The 22,008-nt window shown below is 36.6% G+C and overlaps 1 protein-coding gene across 1 annotated transcript; it reads left to right on the plus strand.

Moving 5' to 3' along the window:
* Window positions 1-1,645: 1,645 nt before the first annotated feature.
* On the plus strand, window positions 1,646-20,091 carry LOC128232153 (CCR4-NOT transcription complex subunit 11-like). The gene is made up of 12 exons (XM_052945549.1): window positions 1,646-1,695; window positions 4,742-4,847; window positions 6,803-6,940; window positions 10,110-10,226; window positions 10,456-10,509; window positions 12,373-12,488; window positions 15,172-15,325; window positions 16,409-16,615; window positions 17,387-17,466; window positions 17,801-17,870; window positions 18,057-18,212; window positions 19,382-20,091. The coding sequence occupies exons 1-12, from the start codon at window positions 1,646-1,648 to the stop codon at window positions 19,511-19,513; spliced, it is 1,380 nt and encodes a 459-aa protein (XP_052801509.1). The 3' UTR covers window positions 19,514-20,091.
* Window positions 20,092-22,008: the final 1,917 nt, after the last annotated feature.

Genomic DNA, 22,008 nt, shown 5'->3' on the forward strand with positions numbered 1-22,008 from the left:
CCCAAACCTAAAACGTTAAATAGACTTACCATATTTTATACCTTCCTGCTGTCAAATTTTAACCTCTGCATGTTCACTAGCTTGGCACTTATGTTCTTAGAAAAACACCAAGAAAATGGAGTAGATTCAGGAGAGAGTTATTAGATTTTGTATTATTCGGATGATTATTCATCCCTTTCACTGACTTACTTGTATAACAAATATTAGTATGCTTTATTAGTTACCTTCTATATGTTCGTAGACTGCAGACTATGGCTCTTCTAGAAACGTTCAAAATTGAATAACAATATTGCTCCACCGGTTTTAACTGACCTTGTTGTCATAAAGGCAACACATATAAACTTATGATACTCCAATATATTACAGATTCCAGATGTATAAGAACAACTGCTAACGGTACAAAATACTACAACAGTATACTGCACGGGTGTTGTGAAACTCATTACCAGACCACTACGGGACCTGCTATATCTTCAACCATTTTGATTGTCTCATCTCAAACTGGAGTGGCAGGAACTGCAAGTGCATTGCTTGTAAGCATGGCTAGTTGGGTCCTCGCAGTTGCGATGAAGTATACGTACATGCATACTTATGCTTGCTCTGTGTGTTCTTATCACCCTGTACGTGTGTCTTTTTTTCTAAGTTGTCCTTGTATAGTGATCATGCGTGTATCATTGTGTATCCTCTTGTGATAAATTGCGTGTAGCTAGTAGCTTATTCTTGCATGATGCAGATGCTTTTGCTAAAGATATACTTTTCATTTTTGCAGTTGTTTTGCTGTTGTATATGTTAAACTAAAACTTGCAGTCGTTGAACCTTTTGCTGGTTTGCCTTTATATTACTATATTTACAAATTATGTGTAAATAACCGTGATTTTTTGCATAGAAGATAAAATTGCATATATAAACCAAGCAGTAATTTTTCTTGACTGTTCACCTTAACTTTCATGTACACATCAATAACAGTTCGTTTCACATTATCTTACAATACAATTAATTAATGGTGTACTTATTTGATGTATTTAATTCAATCGTGTTTCATAAAATCAAAAGATACATTTAAATTTGAATGTGATTTTCAAATGGTTGCATTCAAGTCCCGCCATAAAATAAAACAGCCCGAGTTAATTGAGGAAAAATGGAATCTCTGCAAGGGGAAACGATCTGTAAAACGTCAATACATTTCAAACACACAACATTTACATGTAGCAAATAACGCCGCAGTATCACATTTCTACAGCAGTTACATTTAAATTAGAGTTGCAGTACTCATTTGTTTCATTTCTGAGTTAAGCAAAATTGAACCACTTCAATTGTCTGGTATTTCGTTTTTAAATGTTGAACATTAAAAACTGGTCTAACGAATTTCTTTTGACAACTTCTAAAACAACCCCGACACTGTCACCAAAATATGTAGCGAATCGTGTTTTAGATTTATTAATTTGATGTTTACATAAATTATAAACTAGTCATGTACAACATAATATATGAAACCTTCTTCCGAGCGGTCTTTAACTTAATACTTTGAACTATATTGTTTTAAATGTGACTTTAATATCATCGTGACTTAAGTCGTTATAAAATACCGGTTTTTGTGTTGGTACGTTATGACTATTCCGTTGTAACTAGTTTTACCAAAATCAAAATGGGGTCCAATATGGCGCTCTCCTTGAAGGAGCTGGCGTCGCTTTTAAGGTACTAATATAGACCATTTAAAGAAAAAAATATGACTCCTTTCCTGTCACCAAAATTTTATGTCATTTAAGTTTTGATCTAAGCCATTACATTGATCGAATCATCATTGTTGTCTTAATTGTTGTGATATTAAAATAAAAGATGAAAACAAACCATCATTAACTTGATGTCCGAAAGACAATATGCAAATACTTATCTTTAATGTTTTTTTTATAATGAATTTACTCAACTAGGCTTAATAGCAGAGGAGTTGGCACCCTGCTGCCTTTTAATGCTCCGCTGCGCCCTTTTGCTTGAGAGAGCCGTCTCTTGCAATTATAAACTATATTTGATGATTATTGGATGTATTCAGAAATAATAGTAATATATATATAACAAAAAATTGGCACTTTAATAACAGCTAAGATATTCATAAACATTCCAAGTGTCCCATTAAGGCTGATTCTATGCACATCATAAATACCCTTTCTGACTTAGCAACCTTCCCTTTTCAAATCCTGGCTGGAGCACTGATTTACAAATTCATAATGAACAAGACAAAACAGCAGTGTTCCAAAAAAAAAATAGCAGTGTACAATGTCAAATAGTTTTGGGAATCGGTTCCAACTTTACTATCGATAATCTAGTCCACTCAAGTAACCGATTAGTACAATTGTTTCTTTAACATATCCCGGAACAACGGGTTTTCGACCGCGTAAGGATTATTTACACATTAAGCATAAATAAGTGATAATAAAAAATAAATGTTTGTGTGTACCATTTAAACCAATCATTCATCTTTAAAAAAAACAAAAAAATAAAATCTGTTTCAATCGTCTGTTGTTTACATTTTGAATCCAAAATGGCGGCTGTCACATGTTATATTTGACCTAGATACAACATGCTTTCGACCATGACCTTTAACTATACTTCGCAACAAAAGTTTGTGCACAATACTTTTTATTTTAATTTGTATAACTTGTTTAAACTGTTTAATGTATTTTATTTTTAAAAAAAGTAATTATATATTTACATATTTGCCATACAGTCACTTTTTAGTTACTTATCACCACAAGAGAGGCAAAGGAATGCATCATCCCTTCTAATGGCTTTCACATGGGTACAAAATGATAAATTCACCCATCATGAACCCTGTTTTCACTGGTCCAACACTGCATGAGCCTCATATGACCTGCCTAGGCTGCAAAATGTATAATTGTATGGTAACTGAGCGCCCAAATGCAATTCAATATCGTTACCTGTAGATGAATTTCATTAATTTTAGAATAAGCAACATACCATATTTTGATGCGCTTTTAATGTTGTGCACTATACTCAGAAAACAATAGGGCATAGGTTTTAGGCTTTGGTAGATATGTAAGATCTGGCAAACAAAAACAACACGATTTTAAAGAAGTATTTTACATGGTTGTCAATAAGTTTTTGTTGAACCGACTGAAACAGAAAAGTACGCGGCCAGCTAGGGGGATCCATGGGCATGCCCCCCCCCCCCCCCCCCCGGTGAATTTTGAAATTCAGCGCTTCATTTTCTGCATTCTGGGGCATTTTGGGAGGTTTAATTTACTTCATAGATACGCAATTTTACTTATCTATCCATAGCTTCATAGATACGGAGATCCACGCTTCATAGATAGCTTCACAAATACGTTATTCTACGTACTTGTAATGTAGGGTCATTTTTTTCATATCTGTTGCTTTTTTATTTGCTATAAATTAATTTACATGAAGTGTAAACATTGATAAATGCACTCAAAAAAACAAAACACTATGTTACTATTTTAAGAATTTTGGAAAATCGCGAAATAAGGTCATTGGTATCAAAGATGCGTAAAACGTTGACTGCGTTTGTGGGCATTCCTGTCTCGTGTTCCTCGAGGAAACACAATGCTGCAAGTTATAATTAACTACCAGTAAAACAACTATATTTTATTGATCACGTGCCTGACGTCACAGGTCATGGTTCATAATCGTGTCAAAATGTCGGCAATGTTGGATAAACAAAAAATCGTCTACTGCGTCTACAAATACGCCGAATCGTAAGATAATGATTAAGATTATCGGGAAATTTTAAACCAGTCAAGGCGATGCTCTAAATATCGAAAAGATATGTTATAGGCGAAAAGGGCCGTTTTTAGCGGTAAGGAACATTTATTACCAAAAGACTCGCGGTCAATTTTTTTTCTTCCGAATTGGAACCGGCCCAAACTCCATTTGAACCATCCATTTCGGCCGGCGGCCGGTTCTTATTGACAACCCTGATTTTACATGTGAAATCATTTTAAACGAAGGGTCTAATTTGGCATTAATTAAAAATGACAAATTGGTGTTGTTTCAAGTATAACTTAAGTTTTTTTAGCACTACCATTCCCATTCTTTTTCAAATGAAGTTTTCTGACAGTTCTACTGTTATGGTTAACAATTGGAGCTTATTTTTACCGGAAGTGATGCAAAATAGAAGTGTTTTACCCATTTTCAGGAGGCGGTCGAAAATAGGTTGTGGTCGAAAATAGGTTGTTCTGGGGTACTAGATAGTACCTGAATTGTACTTTTAATTCATCTACAGTATTAGACTCTAAATCATTATATGCATATATGCTTTGTCTGTGTCTATGATTGAAGTGTTGTTGTAAAAAAAAATTGTTCATTTTCTTGCTCATTATGGCTTTCACCAGCCATTTTGTTAAAGATAACATCTGAACACTTACAAATTTTTTTAGGATTTTTTTTAGAATTTTTGGTTTTCAATGATTGAATATAACCAAAAACAATCCATTGTCGCCAATTTTAGGCCCAACCTATTGATTTTCCATTTTAATCGATCACCAGAACATTACTTATGTCAAACAAACCTTATTTAGTCAAATATAATATAATATTTAGTCAGTATTCTGGGTTATATTCTGCTCTGTTGGATTCCTAGAAAATGGCTTAAAGCAATCGCTTTCTCTCTTTAATAAAACACTATGTTTAGATATACTTTGATTATTTCATATATATGTGTTCACTTTTTATCAAGCTATCTGTTGATATCAATTTGACTTTTCAGTGTGTTGTCAGAAGATGCTACTCAAACACAAAGTTTTGAGCAAATTGCTACAAGCTTTCATCATTACTTTCAAAAACAAGACCACTTCAAAGTTGGAAGTGCCCTGGTAAGATTTTAGATGTGTTTGCTATATAGAAGGTTTGACTATACTCTTGATGTTGTTCGGCCGGGCTGCGTCAAACTCACCTATGAAACTGAATAACTTTAGTAAGGGTTGACATATCCTGACCAAACTTGGTATATAGAAAGAGTTAATGGGTACCTTTCATGGGATTGCGATTGGGGTCCCTAGGGTCAAGGTCAAGGTCACTGTTACTAAAAATAGAAAAAGAGTGGAAACTGAATAACTTTAGTTAGGGATGACATATTTTGACTAAACTCGGTCTATAGGAAAAGTTTATGGAGACCTTTCATAGTATTGCATTTGGGTCCCTAGGGTCAAGGTCAAGGTCACTGTTGCTAAAAATAGAAAAACGGTTGAAACTGAATAACTTTAGTAAGTGTTGACATATCATGACCAAACTTCGTCAATAGGAAGAGTATATGGATACCTTTCATGGGATTGCGTTTTGGGTCCCGAGGGTCAAGAACAAGGTCACTGTTACTAAAAATAGAAAAATGGTTGAAATTGAATAACTTTAGTTAGGGATGACATATCTTGACTAAACTTGGTGTACTGGAAGAGTTTATAGATAACTTTCATGGGATTGCGTTTGGGGTCCCTAGGGTCAAGGTCACAACTATAAATAGAAAAATGGTTCAAACTGAATATCTTTAGTTAGGGTTGAAATATCTTGACCAAACTTGGTATAAAGGAAGAGTTTATGGATACTTTCACGGGATTGCGTTTTGGGGTCCCAAGATTCAAGGTCAAGGTCACTGCTACTAAAAATAGAAAAACGGTTGAAACTGAATAACTTTAGTTAGGGTTGACATATCTTGACCAAACTTGGTCTATAGGAAGAGTTTATGGATACCTTTCATGGGAATGTATTTGGGGTCACTAGGGTCAAGGTCACTGTTACTAAAAATAGAAAAATGGTTCAAACTGAATATCTTTAGTTAGGGTTGACATATCTTGACCAAACTTGGTCTATAGGAAGAGTTTATGGATACTTTCATGGGATTGTGTTTTGGGGTTCCTAGATTCAAGGTCAAGGTCACTGTTACTAAAAATAGAAAAACAGTTGAAACTGAATAATTTTAGTCAGGGTCTACATATCTTGACCAAACCAGGTATAAAGGAAGAGTTTATGGATACCATCCATGGGATTGCGTTTGGGGTCCCTAGATTCAAGAATATTCGAATATTCGATCAAACGTTTTGTATTCGAATGTCAAAATCAGAAATCGAATATTCGATGTTTTGTTGTTGAACAAATATTAGAATAAATATTTTGCCTACAACTCTGATGTTGTGTTTAAAATTTGTTTCTCTTGTTTTTACAAAGATTGTCCCATAATACCAGAGGTGTGAATGTGATGACAATACACTATACACGCGTCATGTCATGTGTCATTTAGGGACATATCGTAGGGTACTATAAAAAGTCCCCGTAATTTTACAATGACTGGCTATAGGACAAGTGACACAAAATATCCAATTAGTTTCGGTAAATTTAAATGCCTTCACCAATGAGAAATAAACTAGTTACTGAGTTGGTTTGGTTTTTCCATAGTTTTTTAATAGAGGTCAATCCCAAAACGAGGCTGCTCGTCCTACAGAAAAACCCTCCATTAGTGCATTACGACATTTGACCAGAAATCTTTTTTTTCTTTGTGAAATGTATAATGTAAGGAATTTCAGAGGCTCATTTGGTGAAATTCAGGGTCCGCCGCGCCTAAGGGTATGACAAAGAAGAGTTAAAATCCCCCTAAAATACTTTAGCAAGTTTTATTATATTTTAATACAACTTTTTAAAGATGTATTTTGGTAATCAATATTCGAATATTTGTTCAAAAGAATTACCGAATATTCCAATATCAATTTTGCTATTCGTTTGCATCCCCAATTTATACCAATAATTTTTTTAAAGCTTCAACTTTCTCTTTGTGTTTCAGGTGTTGCTCCTACAGAACCGTGACCTGCTGCCCCACCCAACCCAGAAACTGGCTGCAATCTTCCTGCTGTATGAGATGTATCGTGCTGATCAGCCCATAGCTCATAATCCATTTGCTTCAGTTTTCGTACATCTCTTGGTAATGGCTCTAAGAATGATAATTATGCCCCCCTTCGAAGAAGAGGGGTATATTGCTTTGCACATGTCGGTCGGAAGGTCGGTCGGTCCGTAGGTAGACCAAAGCTTGTCTGAGTGATAACTCAACAATTCCTGGACTTATGGTAATCAAACTTGACATGAAGGTTGGGCCTGACCAGTAGATGACCCTTATTGATTTTAGGGCTCATTGGGTCAAAGGTCAAGGTCACAGTGAACTTTAATGGTAAAAGAATTTTAAAGCTTGTCCGACTGATAACTCAACAATGCCTTGACCTATGGTCAACAAACTTGATAGAAGTTGGGCCTGACCAGTAGATGACCCCTATTGTTTCGGGGATCATCGGGCCAAAGGTCAAGGTCACAGTGACCTTGAATGGTAAGAGGTTGTCCGTGTGATAACTCGACAATGCCTGCACCCATGGCCCTCATACTTGACTTGGAAGTTGGGCCTGACCACTAAATGACCCCTATTGTTTTTGGGGGTCATCGGGCCAAAGGTCAAGGTCAAAGTGACCTTGAATGGTAAAAGGTTGTCAGTGTGATAACTCGAAAATGCCTGCACCCATGGCCCTCATACTTGACTTGGAGGTTGGGCCTGACCCGTAGATGACCCCTTGATTTTAGGGGTCAAATGTCAAGGTCACAGTGACCTTGAAAGTAAACTCAACAAATCCTGGACCTATGGTCATCAAACTTGACATGAAGGTTGGGCCTGACCAGTAGATGATCCCTCATGGTCACAGAAACCTTTAACTCATAAAAATTAACAAATCTTTTCCCAGTGATATCTTAACAATGCTTGAACCTATGATCATCAAACTTGACATGGAAGTTGGGCCTGACCAGTAGATGACCCTGATTGATTTTAGGAGTCATCGGATCAAAGGTCAAGTTCACAGTGACCCTGAATGCGAAAATGTTTCGAGTAGTAGTCACGCGACATACAATTACGTCATAATACAGTCATTTATGACGTAATAATGTTCTCATCTTGTTCACTCTCGAGAGAGGACGTGTATTTGTTCAGTCAGGAAAATAAGTTTATTTTATAGACAATTATTCAGATGGAGGAACAGTTTCAGGAGTTTAAAGACTCTGTGAACGAAAGGTTTATTGGCGTAGAACGAAATCTACAGACAGTGATTCAGAAACTTGATATTTCCTCCGGATTTGTAAATTCACCACGTGAAGGGTGCTTCTCGGTAAACGACCACCCAGAAAGAAGCCACGTGTTGGCTCCCGGTACCGCAGCTCTAACTGCCACCGGGTCTAATTCTGATATCCAGGGGGATTTTTCCGAACTGAAGGACAGTTTGGCACGGATTAAGCTGCCGACAGAGCTACGACTCAACGAATTCCGTCAAGGAATCAAGCGTTCGGATGTTCCTGTATTGAACATTCTTTTAAATTGTAGCTGTTACAGTGAAACCACGGCAAAACTCCTATCGACAATTGAACCAGGATCTTGTGTAACCCAAGAAACATTGGACCAGTTGTTTCTTATTTGTCATGCCCAGTGTAAATATGTTCAGGAAGAGTATGTGGTTATTCTTGTAACTGGACAGTTTGACCAATCAACATCAAGGATATTTCGTGCGTTACAAAAGAACACATCCGGGTTAAACGACAATGCCTGCACCTATGGCCCTCAAACTTGACCTGCGTCTGACCTGTAGATGACCCCTTATGATTTTAGGGGTTATCAGGTCAAAGGTCAAGGTCACAGTGACCTTAAACGATAAAAAGCTTTTCTGTGTGATTACTTGTCAATGCCTGCACCCATGGCCCACAAACTTGACATTTAGATTTTTGGTGACCAGCTGATGATTCCTATGGATTTTGAGGTCATAGAGTCAAAGGTCATGGTTTTAACACACTCTATCCTCACACTTTCAATGGTCATAATCTTAAAACTGTCTCAACGGCATCCAATGTCAGTGACAAATCAGCTGTCATTTCGGTCCATGCAAATGTCATTCAATTTTCCATATAATCCTCACAACATGGCGCTCAGGGGGGGGGGGGGGGGGCATAATGTTTGACAAACATCTCTTGTTACATATGTACATGGAAGAGTGGCTGTATTTATTACCGTATTTCCCCGACTATAATGCGATCTGACGACCCCCTAACTTTGCCCATGAAATCTAGTGTTTTTGTCTGGACTCGTTTAAAAGGCGGGGTCGATTTTTAAAACATCTTATTTTCGTATGCCCAAAGGTTCATTCATATTTGTAGTAAACTCAAATGGTTCTGTCATGATTTGAAGGTTCTCAGATGATGATTAATGATTAATATTTTTTCCGATCTTATTGTATGTTCTAACCAGCCAAGATGCAATCTCGGGAGTAAAATTGGAGCATACGGTATTAGACTGACCGATTTAAATACAAACCATTGCCAAGTGCCTCAACACAGACTTGCAGTGAGGTCACATATTGTACTGTTTGATCTGCAGCCGACAAACACGACACATTCCAATTCATGTGCTAATAAGTTAAAATTTCGCAGGTGTTTATTTGGATTGCAGTCAATGGGACTTAAGATGGTTTTGAAAATTGCTTCATATGGTATCAATAGAATAGCCTATAAGTATCTATCATATGTTTCCGGTATGGATAGAAAAATCCGACCCGTGGGCACGTGTGTAAGCCGGTAACGAGGCTTGCCGAGTTACCGGCTACGCAGCTTGCCCGAGGGTCTGATTTTCTATCTGTACCGGAAACACATGATTAATATTTTTTCTTGCATATCTTAATTTATCAATTTGTGGAAAAAATGACGTAGAAAACGAACTTTTGTACAATTACACCAAAAAGCGTGTGCGACGTTGTTTACTGACGTCATAGAGCGCAGAAATTTTAAATAACTAAAAATAACGACAATTTATTTTCAATTTTAATTAAAAGTCTTGCTAACATATATATTTGATTGCGCTGTATTGAAATGGCATAATATATTTTTCATAAACCATACAATAAATGAAATAAGAAGTGGCGCGTTGTTGCGCGTCTCTCATCTTACATGGGGTATGTAAGATGGGTTTTTCCAGCACTGGTCACATGACCGGAAACACACGTCCGGTATGCAAGAATACTGTCTGCCTACATTTAGCAAATGTTACCTTTATGGTGACTTGGTATTTTCAGAACCCTCCAACAGAGAATCAGGAAGCTGGACAATACGACCTGCACTGGGCTATCCCTGCCATCACCCCAGCGGAGAAGTACTTCCTCTCACAGCTCATCTCCAGTCCCACCAAGGAGGTAACTTCATTTAACATCGTCAATTGGTCCTTTGGTAGAGACAGGGCACAGAAAGGAAAAGTTACATCAAAAGGGCAGACAAGCTAGACTGATTAAACCAATGTCAGCATATTTTCATTTTCTAGAGTTAGGACAAACAAAGTGCTTAATGTGAAACATTGTCATTTTTGATAAGCCATAAGTCATGCTTATGTTAAAATATTGGTGTTCTATGAACTTTTTCTTTCAGATGTTCAAGAAAACTCCTACACAGATCATTCAGATGGATGTAGGCAATATGCAGGTACATGTTTTACATATAACTTGTATGTTCTTTATTCAAATTCTCATTTAATAAATTTTGATCGCTTCCATCCCTTGCTCACAATATGGGGTCTGCAACTACCAAAGATGTAGGTCTGTAATAGCAGTAATTAACCTATTTTATGGAATGTCTAGTTAGTAATTATTTCTACCACGTGTCGGTGTGGGCCTTATAGGAATCACCTTTTCTCCCACCTCAGATAAGTAGATCCATTAATTTAACCATGTTAGAAATTCTTATCTTGCCCACGGGCGAAGATAAAATGCCCATATGGAACTTCTTTTAATGGTCACCACATTGTAATTACCTCCCTTGTTGAAGACTGTCGTCTGTAGCGCATCATGGAAATCTTGTCTGGTGGCAATATTTAGAACGCGAGTTAATTATTTCTCGCTTCAAATGTCACCAGAAAACAGCTTTCACGCACCTTTCAGGAAATAATGCTTCACTCTTCTTAGAACTATTTAAAGACCGATCAGACCATTTACATACTCTGAATCACTGCGCGAATATCCATGACAACCACGAATTATTGCATATCCGTAAGCAATTATTTTCACTAAGCACAAAAGAGTTCCGGCAAAAAAATACATTTTTACTTAATTTTGTTTAACTGAGGTGGGAGAAAAAGCATCTACCATAGCCGCTCGTGTAAGATAGGTTCATCCTGACCCTCGCGCAGGGCGTTTTACGGAAACCTCGTTTCCGCAAAACACCCTACGCTCGGGTCGGAATGAACCTATCTTACACTCTCGGCCATGGAAGATACTTATAGTCCTGTCCATCTGTAGGTTCATCTGTCCTGGAACATCAGGACAAGTCTACATTTCACCATTACTCCATATGTTATTGAGTTTATTGACTTTAATATAACTTCATGCACACATTGACTGTGTGGAAAAAAAGTGCTCTGCAAAAGACATTATTTTCTGTATGGTATTTAAGAGTTATTGCCCTTTGATTATTTTTATACCCCCACAAACGAAGTTTGAGGGGGTATATAGGAGTGAGCTTGTCGGTCGGTCTGTCTGTCTGTCGGTCAGTCGGTTTTCATGGTTTCCGGATGATAACTCATGAAAGGCTAAACAGATTTGAACAATTTTTGGTACACAGGTGTAACATCAGAAGATACAGGTCAAGTTCGATATTGGGGCTGGTGGGGCCAAGGTCAAGGTCACTGTTACTAAAAATAGAAAAACGGTTTCCGGACGATAACTCATGAAAGGCTAGACAGATTTGAACAATTTTTGGTACACAGGTGTAATATCAGAAGATACAGGTCAAGTTCGATATTGGGGTTGGTGGGGCCAAGGTCAAGGTCACTGTTACTAAAAATAGAAAAACGGTTTCCGGACGATAACTCAGGAAAGGCTAGTTTTTCTTGTCAGCAGTGTAACTTCTAAATTACTCAACAGATTTAAATAAAACAATACATGCATGATAAAAGAAGATGCAGTGTGCAGTAACCTTGGAGTTATAGCCTCTTTTCAAAGGAATGGTTTGCCATTCCTGTGTCCAGACGGCATTTGGGGGTATTCGTCACTCCTGTGACAGCTCTAGTTATACTTACTTTTTTCACTTCTCACTAAAACAAATATGTTTTTGAGTGTTGAAGAAAGAATGACTATTAAATTAATTGATGCCTTCTGAGCGACATAGGGTATTCAATGAGTATTCATAACTTTCTTTGATATTTCTTTGGTTTTTTAATCACATCCAGTTAGTTCTAGTTAGTAAATGTTTAAAAAAAAATTAAGTCATTTATTCATTGATGAAATTGAATATCAGGTACAAGTAGTTTGAACTTTCTTTGAGTTCAGAAAATAATGCCATTTGTTTTAGAACTTCGATGTGAGTGGATTGATGTTGGCTTTGACAGAGAGACACTCTGAGATGCCGGCCATGAGCAAGTCAGCCATCCCTGTTGTTGTACCTGACCCGGACAACAAACCAACAACGTGAAATAGCTCTCATATTAATATTGAATGAAACAATTTTTAGCTCTATTGACCAAAGGCCAGAATAGCTTATGTGATGGTACGGTGTCCGTAGGTCTGTCTGTGCGTGCCTCTGTTAACAATTGCTCAGATCTTTCAATTGATCTGAGCTCCAAGATTTTAATGCATAAAAATCGTAAATGACCCAACATTGATGCATCATAAATTTGTATTAAGCATCATTTTTGACTGGGAAGATTTTCAGTGCAACAGTTTGTAAATAAAAGTCATGAGCTAAAAGTCTAAGAGAGCCAATCTGTTTTCAGAGATTGCTGTTGGTATTATGTTTGTCTCTCGTTTGACTTTTTATGCCGCCGAAGGTGGGCATATTAAAATCGCTCCGTCTGTCCTTCCGTCCGTCCGTGTGTCCGGCTCAATAACTTGTGTCCGGACTGTAACTTTCCCTTGTATGGACAGATTTTAAAATTACTTGCCACATGTGTTCCACATACAAAGACGATGTGTCGCATGCAAGACCCGTGTCCCTACCTCTAAGGTCAAGGTCACACTTAATGTTTATTCACAATGGAATGCTGCATATAAGGACATAGAGTATAGGTTGTCGTGTCTGGGCTGTAACCTTCCCTTTTATGGACAGATTTTAAAATTACTTGCCACATGTGTTCCACATACCAAGACAGCGTGTGGCGTGCAAGACCCGTGTCCCTACCTCTAAGGTCAAGGTCACACTTAGGTGTTAATTCACAATGGAGTGCTGCATATAAGGACATAGAGTATAGGTTGTCGTGTCTGGGCTGTAACTTTCCCTTGTATGGACAAATTTTAAAACAACTTGCCATATGTGTTCGACACACCAAGACGACATGTCGCGTGCAAGACCCATGTCCCTACCTCTAAGGTGAAAGATACACTTTGTGTTTATTCACAATGGAATGCTGAATATAAGGACATAAGAGGGTAGGTTGTCAAATATGGGTGGTATTTTTTATGTTCAGAGGCAATTTAAAATAACTTGCCATATGTATTTGACACGTAAAGGCAAGATCAACTTTTCATGCACTGACCTTGTTCATAGGTCAATGTCACATTCGGGGGCATTCGTCACATACTGTGACAGCTCTTGTTAAAGTATGGTTTTGGCAGTTGTTTTCCTCCCACTCCTTTGTTATAGAGGGTTGATTGATTTTCACTTACTGTGAAATCATTAATGTTCGTGGGGCATTAATGTTCGTGGTTTTCGTGGGTTGGGTGATCCACGAATTCAAGATCCCACGAAATATAAACCCTTTATTCACTTTTTCAATTGCCTTGTTACGTACATACTCTAGTATATTCTTTACAGAGGTCGCAGTATACAGTGTTAAAACCTGTCTCACTGTATAACTTACGATCATTATTCTGTTAATATGCCATTCTGTTAATATATTATAACTGCCTTTAACAAATAATTAACCAAATCAATTAAATGTGTTTTATGCAGCAAATGACAGTTATAAGCACGTTTTAAACGTGTGCTGTTAATGAAAATCTCCAAGTTTACAAGATGTGCGTGATGAGTGTCCATACTCGATTTTTTTATTTAATAAAATGATTAATCGATTACTAGTATATTAAAGGTTACTAAGCACCGAACGTGACAATATACGCACCTTTTCGGTGTTTTCACAGTTTGCAAAATTCTTAATTGGCATTCAATGGCTTCCCCTATCTGTATTTATGATCAGGGTACATCTTCTTTTATTACCTTTATTCCCAATTAAATCGATAAGTGACATGGGTATATGCACTAATTGGCATGTCGTACCACATTAGTGAGTGTCATAAACCGAGTGACGTAAAGACGGAAATCACGGGCCAGCGCGTGGATATTATGCAGACGATCTAGGACGATCGCATCTTCGATTTTTTTTTTTTCAAAAATGAAAATCCACGAATTCAAGTACCCACGAAATTTCATGCCCACGAACATTAATGATTTCACAGTAACTTATACAGTAGTTAGATACTGACTTAATGATGATATTTTCGAAACCAGTCATATCCCCCAAGCATGACTAGATTATGGGCCTTGAAATTGTCAAGGCTAAAATAAGGCTTGTGAGCACCTTATATCTTCCATTTCTTTTCTAGTCTTTACCAAACTAGCATAGTTGTTAAATATTGATGAGATCTCAGTTCCTTTAGAAACCCAGCCAGATCCACCCATTAATGACTTGATTATGGCCCTTGAAATTGTCAAAATTGCTAAAATTGAACTTGTGAACACAATGGTGCTTCCATTTATTATCTGATTTTTACTTCACGTTTAAATTAGTAAGATATTGACTTAATCATGGTTTCATTGAAAACAGCCAGATCCTCCCATGCATGGCTGTGTTATAGCCCCTTGAAATTGATCAATTGAAAATGACCAAAAAAGTCATGACAGTAGAGCATAGGCCCTCATGGGCCTCTTGTTAGATTTGTTTAGTATAGGTTTAAATGTTATAAAAAAAAGAGTGATCAAGTAATAGTAAAGCAATTGTTACTTCCTTTTCATATAAGTAAAATATCCATAAAACCTATGAGAAGTTCTCAGGAGGTTGCAACCTTAAATGAATATAAAATTCAGAAAAAGTGACCAATTTTGAAATTGATCAATAATTTCTTGTTACTAATCCAATCACCTGGTGTAATATTGCAGGTTTGAGCAGTTTGGTAAGCCTGGTCAGATCAACCCTGACGTCCAGCGACACTGTATGGAGGAGCTGTTTACAAACAACAAGCCGCCCGTGGAAAACTGCATGAGACCAGAATTTATACGCCTTGCCCCACCACTACACATTGCCGAGGATGAGGTAACAATTTGCTCTAAAATAAAGTTGTTTTCAAATCCATGTTTCACAAAGAGAGATTGGGGTTCTATAAGAATCAGGCCTGTCATTATGTCTGTCTATCCTTTTTTTTCGATCTGACTGTCTGTCCTGTGTTTGTCTGGTCCATATCTTTCTCATTCATGGTTGGCTTTAAAAATTATTTGGCAAAAGTGACCACCATGGCATGAGGATGTGTCGCGACAAGACCCATGTCCCAACCTTCAAAGGTCAAGGACATAGCAACCTTCTGAACTTATGGTTTGCCATATAAGCCTTACTGATAATAGCTAGTGTCGGGTTCATATATTTTTATTCAAAGTCTGATTTTAAAATTATTTGGCAGAAGTGACCACCAGAGCATGAGAATGTGTTGCGCACAAGACCCACATCCTTACCTTTAGTTTAAGGTCAAGGTCACAACAACTTTTTGAACTTATGTTTTGCCATATGAGCCTCACTGATGATAGTTCATGTCCGGTCCATATCTTGTGTCATACAAGGTTGGATTTTAAAAATATTTGCAGGAGTGACTGTCATAGTATGAGGATGTGCTATGGACAAGACCTGTGTCCATACCTTAAAGGTCAAGGTGACAGCAACCTTCTGAACTTACTCAGTTATGCTGTATATCCCTTGTCTTATGATGGCTTGTGTCTAGTACATATCTTTCTCAATCATGGTTGGATTTCTAAATGATATAGCAGAATTGACATCCGTTGAATTTGAATGGGATCGTCTGTCTGTCCATACTTTTTGTTGCATTTCTGTCACGGAAGCTGGCATGGGTGGGTGTTATTCAGATTCTGTGATTGCTATAGTTTGGTTCCTGGTTAAAATATCAGATAATGAATGAAATGATAATGGGTATCAATTTAAAGTTTTCTAGTGTTAGTAAGTTTTATTGCTGATTTTATATTTTTATTTTTGCAAAAATAAATTGATTATGGTAACTTGGATTGTGGAGTAGTTTTACATGATATAATGTTTTGCAATCTTGATGTGACATTAACTATGTTGTTAAATAATGTGAAACATTATACAAAAACACCCATCCTTTTGTTGTAGTTATGCTGGTTGAACCCAACAGATGTGGAGTACAACATAGGGTGGGATACGACTATGTGTGTGAGCAGTTCTGTGGGCACGGAGGTGCGCCGCCTAATGGCCAAGGCTTTCAAGGGCCCTCTCAACCCACAACAATCACAACAACTTCTAGCCGAGCTGGAGAAGGACCCAAAACTGGTCTATCATATAGGCCTCACTCCCACAAAGGTGATTGTAGGCTCATTTATTTTTACTTTATATCTCGCATAACGATTGGTTTGTAGATAGATAATCATTATTCTTGAATACCGGACGTGTGTTTCCGGAAAAACTTGTCTTACACACCCCATGTAAGATGAGTCACGCGAAACAATGCGCCACTTCTTATTTCTTTTATTGTATGGTTTATGAAAAGTATATTATGCAATTTCAATAAAGCGAAATCAAAAATATAAGTATACAATACTTTTAATTAAAATGCATTTAATTGAAAATAAATAATAGTAAAAGCGTGATTTTTTAAAGGAACTATTTGACGTCGTTAGTGATTTAAAATTACTGCGCTTTATGCCTCAGTACACAACGTTGCACACGCTTTTTGGTGAAATTTGCAAAAGTCCGTTTTCTACGTCAATTTTTCCACAAACTCATAATTCTAGGTATGCAAGGAAAAATATCATGTTTTTCCTGTCCGGATCGAAAAATCCGACCCTCAGGCACGCTGCGTGACGGGTTACTCAGCAAACTTCGTTACCGGCTTACGCGCTTGCGTCGGGTCGGATTTTTCTATCCGTACCAGAAACACATGATAGATACTTATATTCCCAATATGGTCAATTCAAGGAGAGCTATGTGGTATAATTATGTGTTGACTTCATAAAATGATTTTGTTTGTTGTTGTTGTTGTTTTTCAAATAAAATGTATAGTCTTTGTGTTGAAGTGGGTGATTTCCATCTGTATACTACCAGAATATTGAAGCCCTGTCTGGTCTCTTTCAGTTACCAGATGTGGTTGAAAACAATCCAATAGTTGCAATAGAGGTTCTGCTTAAATTGATGCAGTCCAATCAAATAACAGAGTAAGTTTTCAATAATGCATGTGCTATTGTGAATATACCAAATAATTCAAACAAATTTATTATATGATATTGAAATATAAATTATTCTACATCATAGGTTGAAACAGTGAGATATGAATAGCATTGACAATAGAATTGGAAAGAGTGATTACATTTTCGATGCAGTGTGCCATAAGCTTGAAATGAATGAGCTTTTCAATCCACATACAGTTTACTTCATCATTAGTGTATAGAAAATTATTATGATGTAAATGTTATTAATCTACATTTGGAGTTTGAATGTAGTCATTTATAATTTACACACATAATTATACAAAATTGTTCATACTTTCAGGTACTTCTCTGTACTTGTAAATATGGAGATGTCGCTGCATTCTATGGAAGTTGTCAACAGATTAACAACAGTGAGGAAGTTTTCGTTCGAGGCATTATTAAGTTTATCAATTTAAAGGGTTGTGTTTAGGATTTTTTTTTATTTGAAGACACATTTATAATTTAAAAATTAAATTAATACTTTTAATTAAAGTTTTATCAATTTTATTTATTTCATGAGTTGAGAGAGGAATGTTCAATTATATAATCCATTACAGGCAGTGGAGTTACCATCGGAGTTCATCCATCTGTACATCTCCAACTGTATCACCACGTGTGAGACAATCAAGGACCGCTACATGCAGAACAGACTGGTTAGGCTTGTCTGTGTCTTCCTTCAGTCACTGATACGCAACAAAATTATAGATGTAAAAGTAAGTAGTTATTATAATGTGTTTGGTTACATACCAAAGCCTTGTATTCCGTAGAGTTTTGATACATTTGGAAAAAAAGTGATCCATAACTGGTACAAAAGTATTTTCCTTAAAAAGAAAAAGTAAGTGTTACATCATCATATGCAGAACAAGGCTTGACAGTTGAACTGATCATCATGCAATTATTCAAATTAGGGTTAATTTTCACAACTTGAAATGCTGTGTAATCCAAAAGTGCAGCTTTCCTTTAAAGACCTTTATAAGCTCGCCTTTTCGTAGCATGTGAGAACTTTAATTCTTGCATACCGGACGTGTGTTTCCGGTCATGTGACCAGTGCTGGTACAAATTGTATTAAAGGGCAAAATTTGCATTATATGCAAAATAGTTATCATTCTTTATAATTTTAGTTTGCTGGGTGGATGGGAACACTTGTTTACAGTTTCATTGCAGTACATGATGTATTTCTTAAGATACTGACTTAAAGGTACTTGCATGCGAAACCTTATCAGTACAGATCGAAAAATCCGACCCAATGTAAACATAGAACATAGAAAAAGTATGTAGCCCTTACAAGGACAGCTGTCTGTCGTACAGAACGGTTTCTGCTTGATATACTAAGACACTTAATCTTACCAACCTCAACCTTGTTATTAATCATGACCTGTATAAAATATGACCATATTGGGTTTTTGGTCAAGGTTATGTTGACCTGTACCGAACAGGTTCCTCTCAATAAACGAAAAATGCTTGATCCTTACGGTCTGAAAAAAGATAGAAATATAGCTCATGACTAGTAGATGACCCCCCTCCCCCCTTTTTGATTTTGATGTCAGTAGGTCTAAGGTCAAGGTTATGGTGACTCTTGTAACACTGAACTAGCAATAGATTGAGCTCAACAATGATGGGCCTTCCTCTCAGGCAACACATCCACTTCCACCCATTTGTATTTATTAAATGGGCAGTTGACTTCAAATTATGTTGAAGACATTGTCATGGAAATATTCAGCGAAAAATACATAATTTATTATTCATATTTTAGTTCAAAATGACAATTTTGATCATACATAAAATCAAAGTGTTGGTGTGTTGTCATGGTTTTGTTTATTTCTTAAACAATATAATATCAGTTATTTAATATTTCAAAGTGTTCATTTTTGTTATATTTCAGGATATATTTATAGAGGTTCAGGCGTTTTGTATAGAGTTTAGTCGCATCCGTGAGGCAGCAGGCCTGTTCAGACTTCTCAAGTCCTTGGATAGTGAAGACCCTAAGGCTGTGGCACAGGCAAAGGCAATGTAAGAGAGGAGGTGGGGCTCTCCAAATGGGCCCTTGTGATGCATACACTCTTGATACTGGTACATCAGTCATCAAAATTATGACCTGTATTGGCAAGCCCATAGTTTTAGCTGGATGTACCATGTGAAATTGAAATAATGAGCAATCCTGGCAAACGTTTTCCAGTACAGGGCTTCTTCATATGTGCTAATTTTGACAACTGGTGTAAGCATGAATTACTGCAAAACTTTTGATCAAGTGACACTCTTGAAACAGTTGGAGGAATGGTTAGTGATGGATATAGTTGCAATACTCAGACAAGGACTGTGTCACAGTGTTTTCTAGTGCAATGAAACATGCAGTGATAGGACATTTTTACCAGGCAGCCAGACATGGTGAACTGATGCATGGAGTGCTATGCTTTAAGCAAACAACCATTTTTTAAAGCGGATTCATTAAAAAATGCTCTATTTGTTAAGAATAGATATATTTGAAATACTTCTTGGCGTTATCTGCAAACCTAATGCTTATAGGAAGATAATCAATAACAATGTGTTTGTTTATTTTTTAATGTGGTCAAGGTGGATATAAATCCGTAATAATGTTGAAAACCTTTAGCCATGGTTATTTCCCTTCTTTCATGTCAATATTTTCAATTACATCCAGTGTGAATTACCTAATTTTTAGGCTTCCAATGGGCTGCATGTAGTTTTTGCACAGTCCAAATGTCACCACGTTTTCCAATCAATAATTTGTTTCGGCCCAGGAACTTCAGACTTGGTAGGCAGGTTGGTCATGCCCAGCCGATTAACTCTTATTTACGTCAGCTAGATGACCCTGATTAATAATCAATACAAGGAATTCAACATGATGAAGTCATTTATCTACATCATTCACTTTAAAAGTAACCCAGTACTAGTTTTGGTTTCTTCATTTATAAAAACATTAGTTTTTTCATGCTTTTCGATGAAATATGGAGTTTTAGCAGCGAATTATTAATTAGATATCTTCACTGCAGACTACGAAGTGGAAATTACAATTTTTATAACTATTTTTAAAAACCATTGTAGTTGCTTTTCTTTGATCAAAACTAAACCAACCAAAAATACCGCCAGAAATAATCATTTGGAATTTAAAAAAAAGTTGCATAAGTTTTAAAGATATATTGGGAAATAAACAACTTTTACACCGTTTATTAGAAAAATGGTAATCTGGTAATCGTGTTCTTCAAACGTTTATTGAACTTTGAAGATGAGTTATAAAATTTCCTTTCAAACAAAACAAATTACAGACAAAAACAACTGCTCGAGCATATTTACGATGTATGATCATCATTCAAATATCTTTTTGAACTGTTTCTTTTTAATACTTTAAACGAACTTCCCGGAGAATTCACAAAACATGTTCTTCTGATTTTTTTACCCTACCCGATGCCTCAATAAGTCAACAACCTAGCGTGATCTTCACTCTTTACCTGGAAAACGACCTGTCTTCAAGCGAATAAGGCTGGTCTATGCCAATGAGGGGTGACTGAATCTCAATGTGTCAAACTATTAAACTAAGAAAAATGTTTTTCTCTAATGATTATCCGCAATTGTTTTGCTTACACGTTCAATCTTTTAAATTAACATTCAGTAAATGGCGGCGTAGTTATTTTGTCATGTCTTCATGCCCTGTTTAATTTTAAAGCGCTTTCATGCATTAACTGTTATAATTTGGAATATGCATTAATAGAAATTCATTGATTATTGTTCATAAAATGTTTACACGAAAAAACGAGTGAATAATAAATATAAAAAAAAAACATCAAAGAACTTTTTCTCCACTAATCCGACATAGTAAATTGACAGCTATGTACGTATAAAATGGGACCTTGAATGTGACACTGAAATCAACAAATGCCCTCTCTATTTTATACCGTTTCTTCTCTGTTTTAGGTTTTTAGCTCTATTGGCCAAAGGCCAGAAGAGCTTGCGATGGAAGTGTGTAAGTAGTATGTGCGTCCGTGCGTGCGTCAGTGCGTCTGTAAACAATTGCTTGTGAACATGATACAGTCGTCAGTTTTGATTGTATCTCAATAAAACTTGTACAGTATTTAAATATCCATCAGAGCTTGGTTCCTTTCGAAAACCAGATCCGCCCATGCATGCCTAGATTATGGGCCTAGAAAGTTTTAAAGAAATTTTAGCTAGCCATTTTTTAGCCAAGTCTGCATGAGCAAATGTGTCTATTTTTAGCCAAGTTAACATGTAAAGTCAAGTTTAGGATGAAAAGGAGACAACTGGCTTGTATGGTTCTGCAGTTGATTTTGTGAATTACTCTGTCTTGTTCTTGTTGAATGGCCAAAGGCCGTTTTTAGCTCTATTTGCCAAAGTGTCTGTAGTTCGCGCATTCATCTTAACAAAATTGGTTGTGAATGTTTGTTCAAATTATGCCCCCGGGGTCAGTTCTGGCCACGCCTCAGGGCTCACAGGTTTGGTATACTTAAATTGGGAACTGTTTGAAAATCTTTTTGAGAG

The sequence above is a fragment of the Mya arenaria genome, chromosome 4 (genome assembly GCF_026914265.1).
Source record: "Mya arenaria isolate MELC-2E11 chromosome 4, ASM2691426v1".
Classification (NCBI taxonomy): Eukaryota; Metazoa; Mollusca; class Bivalvia; order Myida; family Myidae; genus Mya; species Mya arenaria.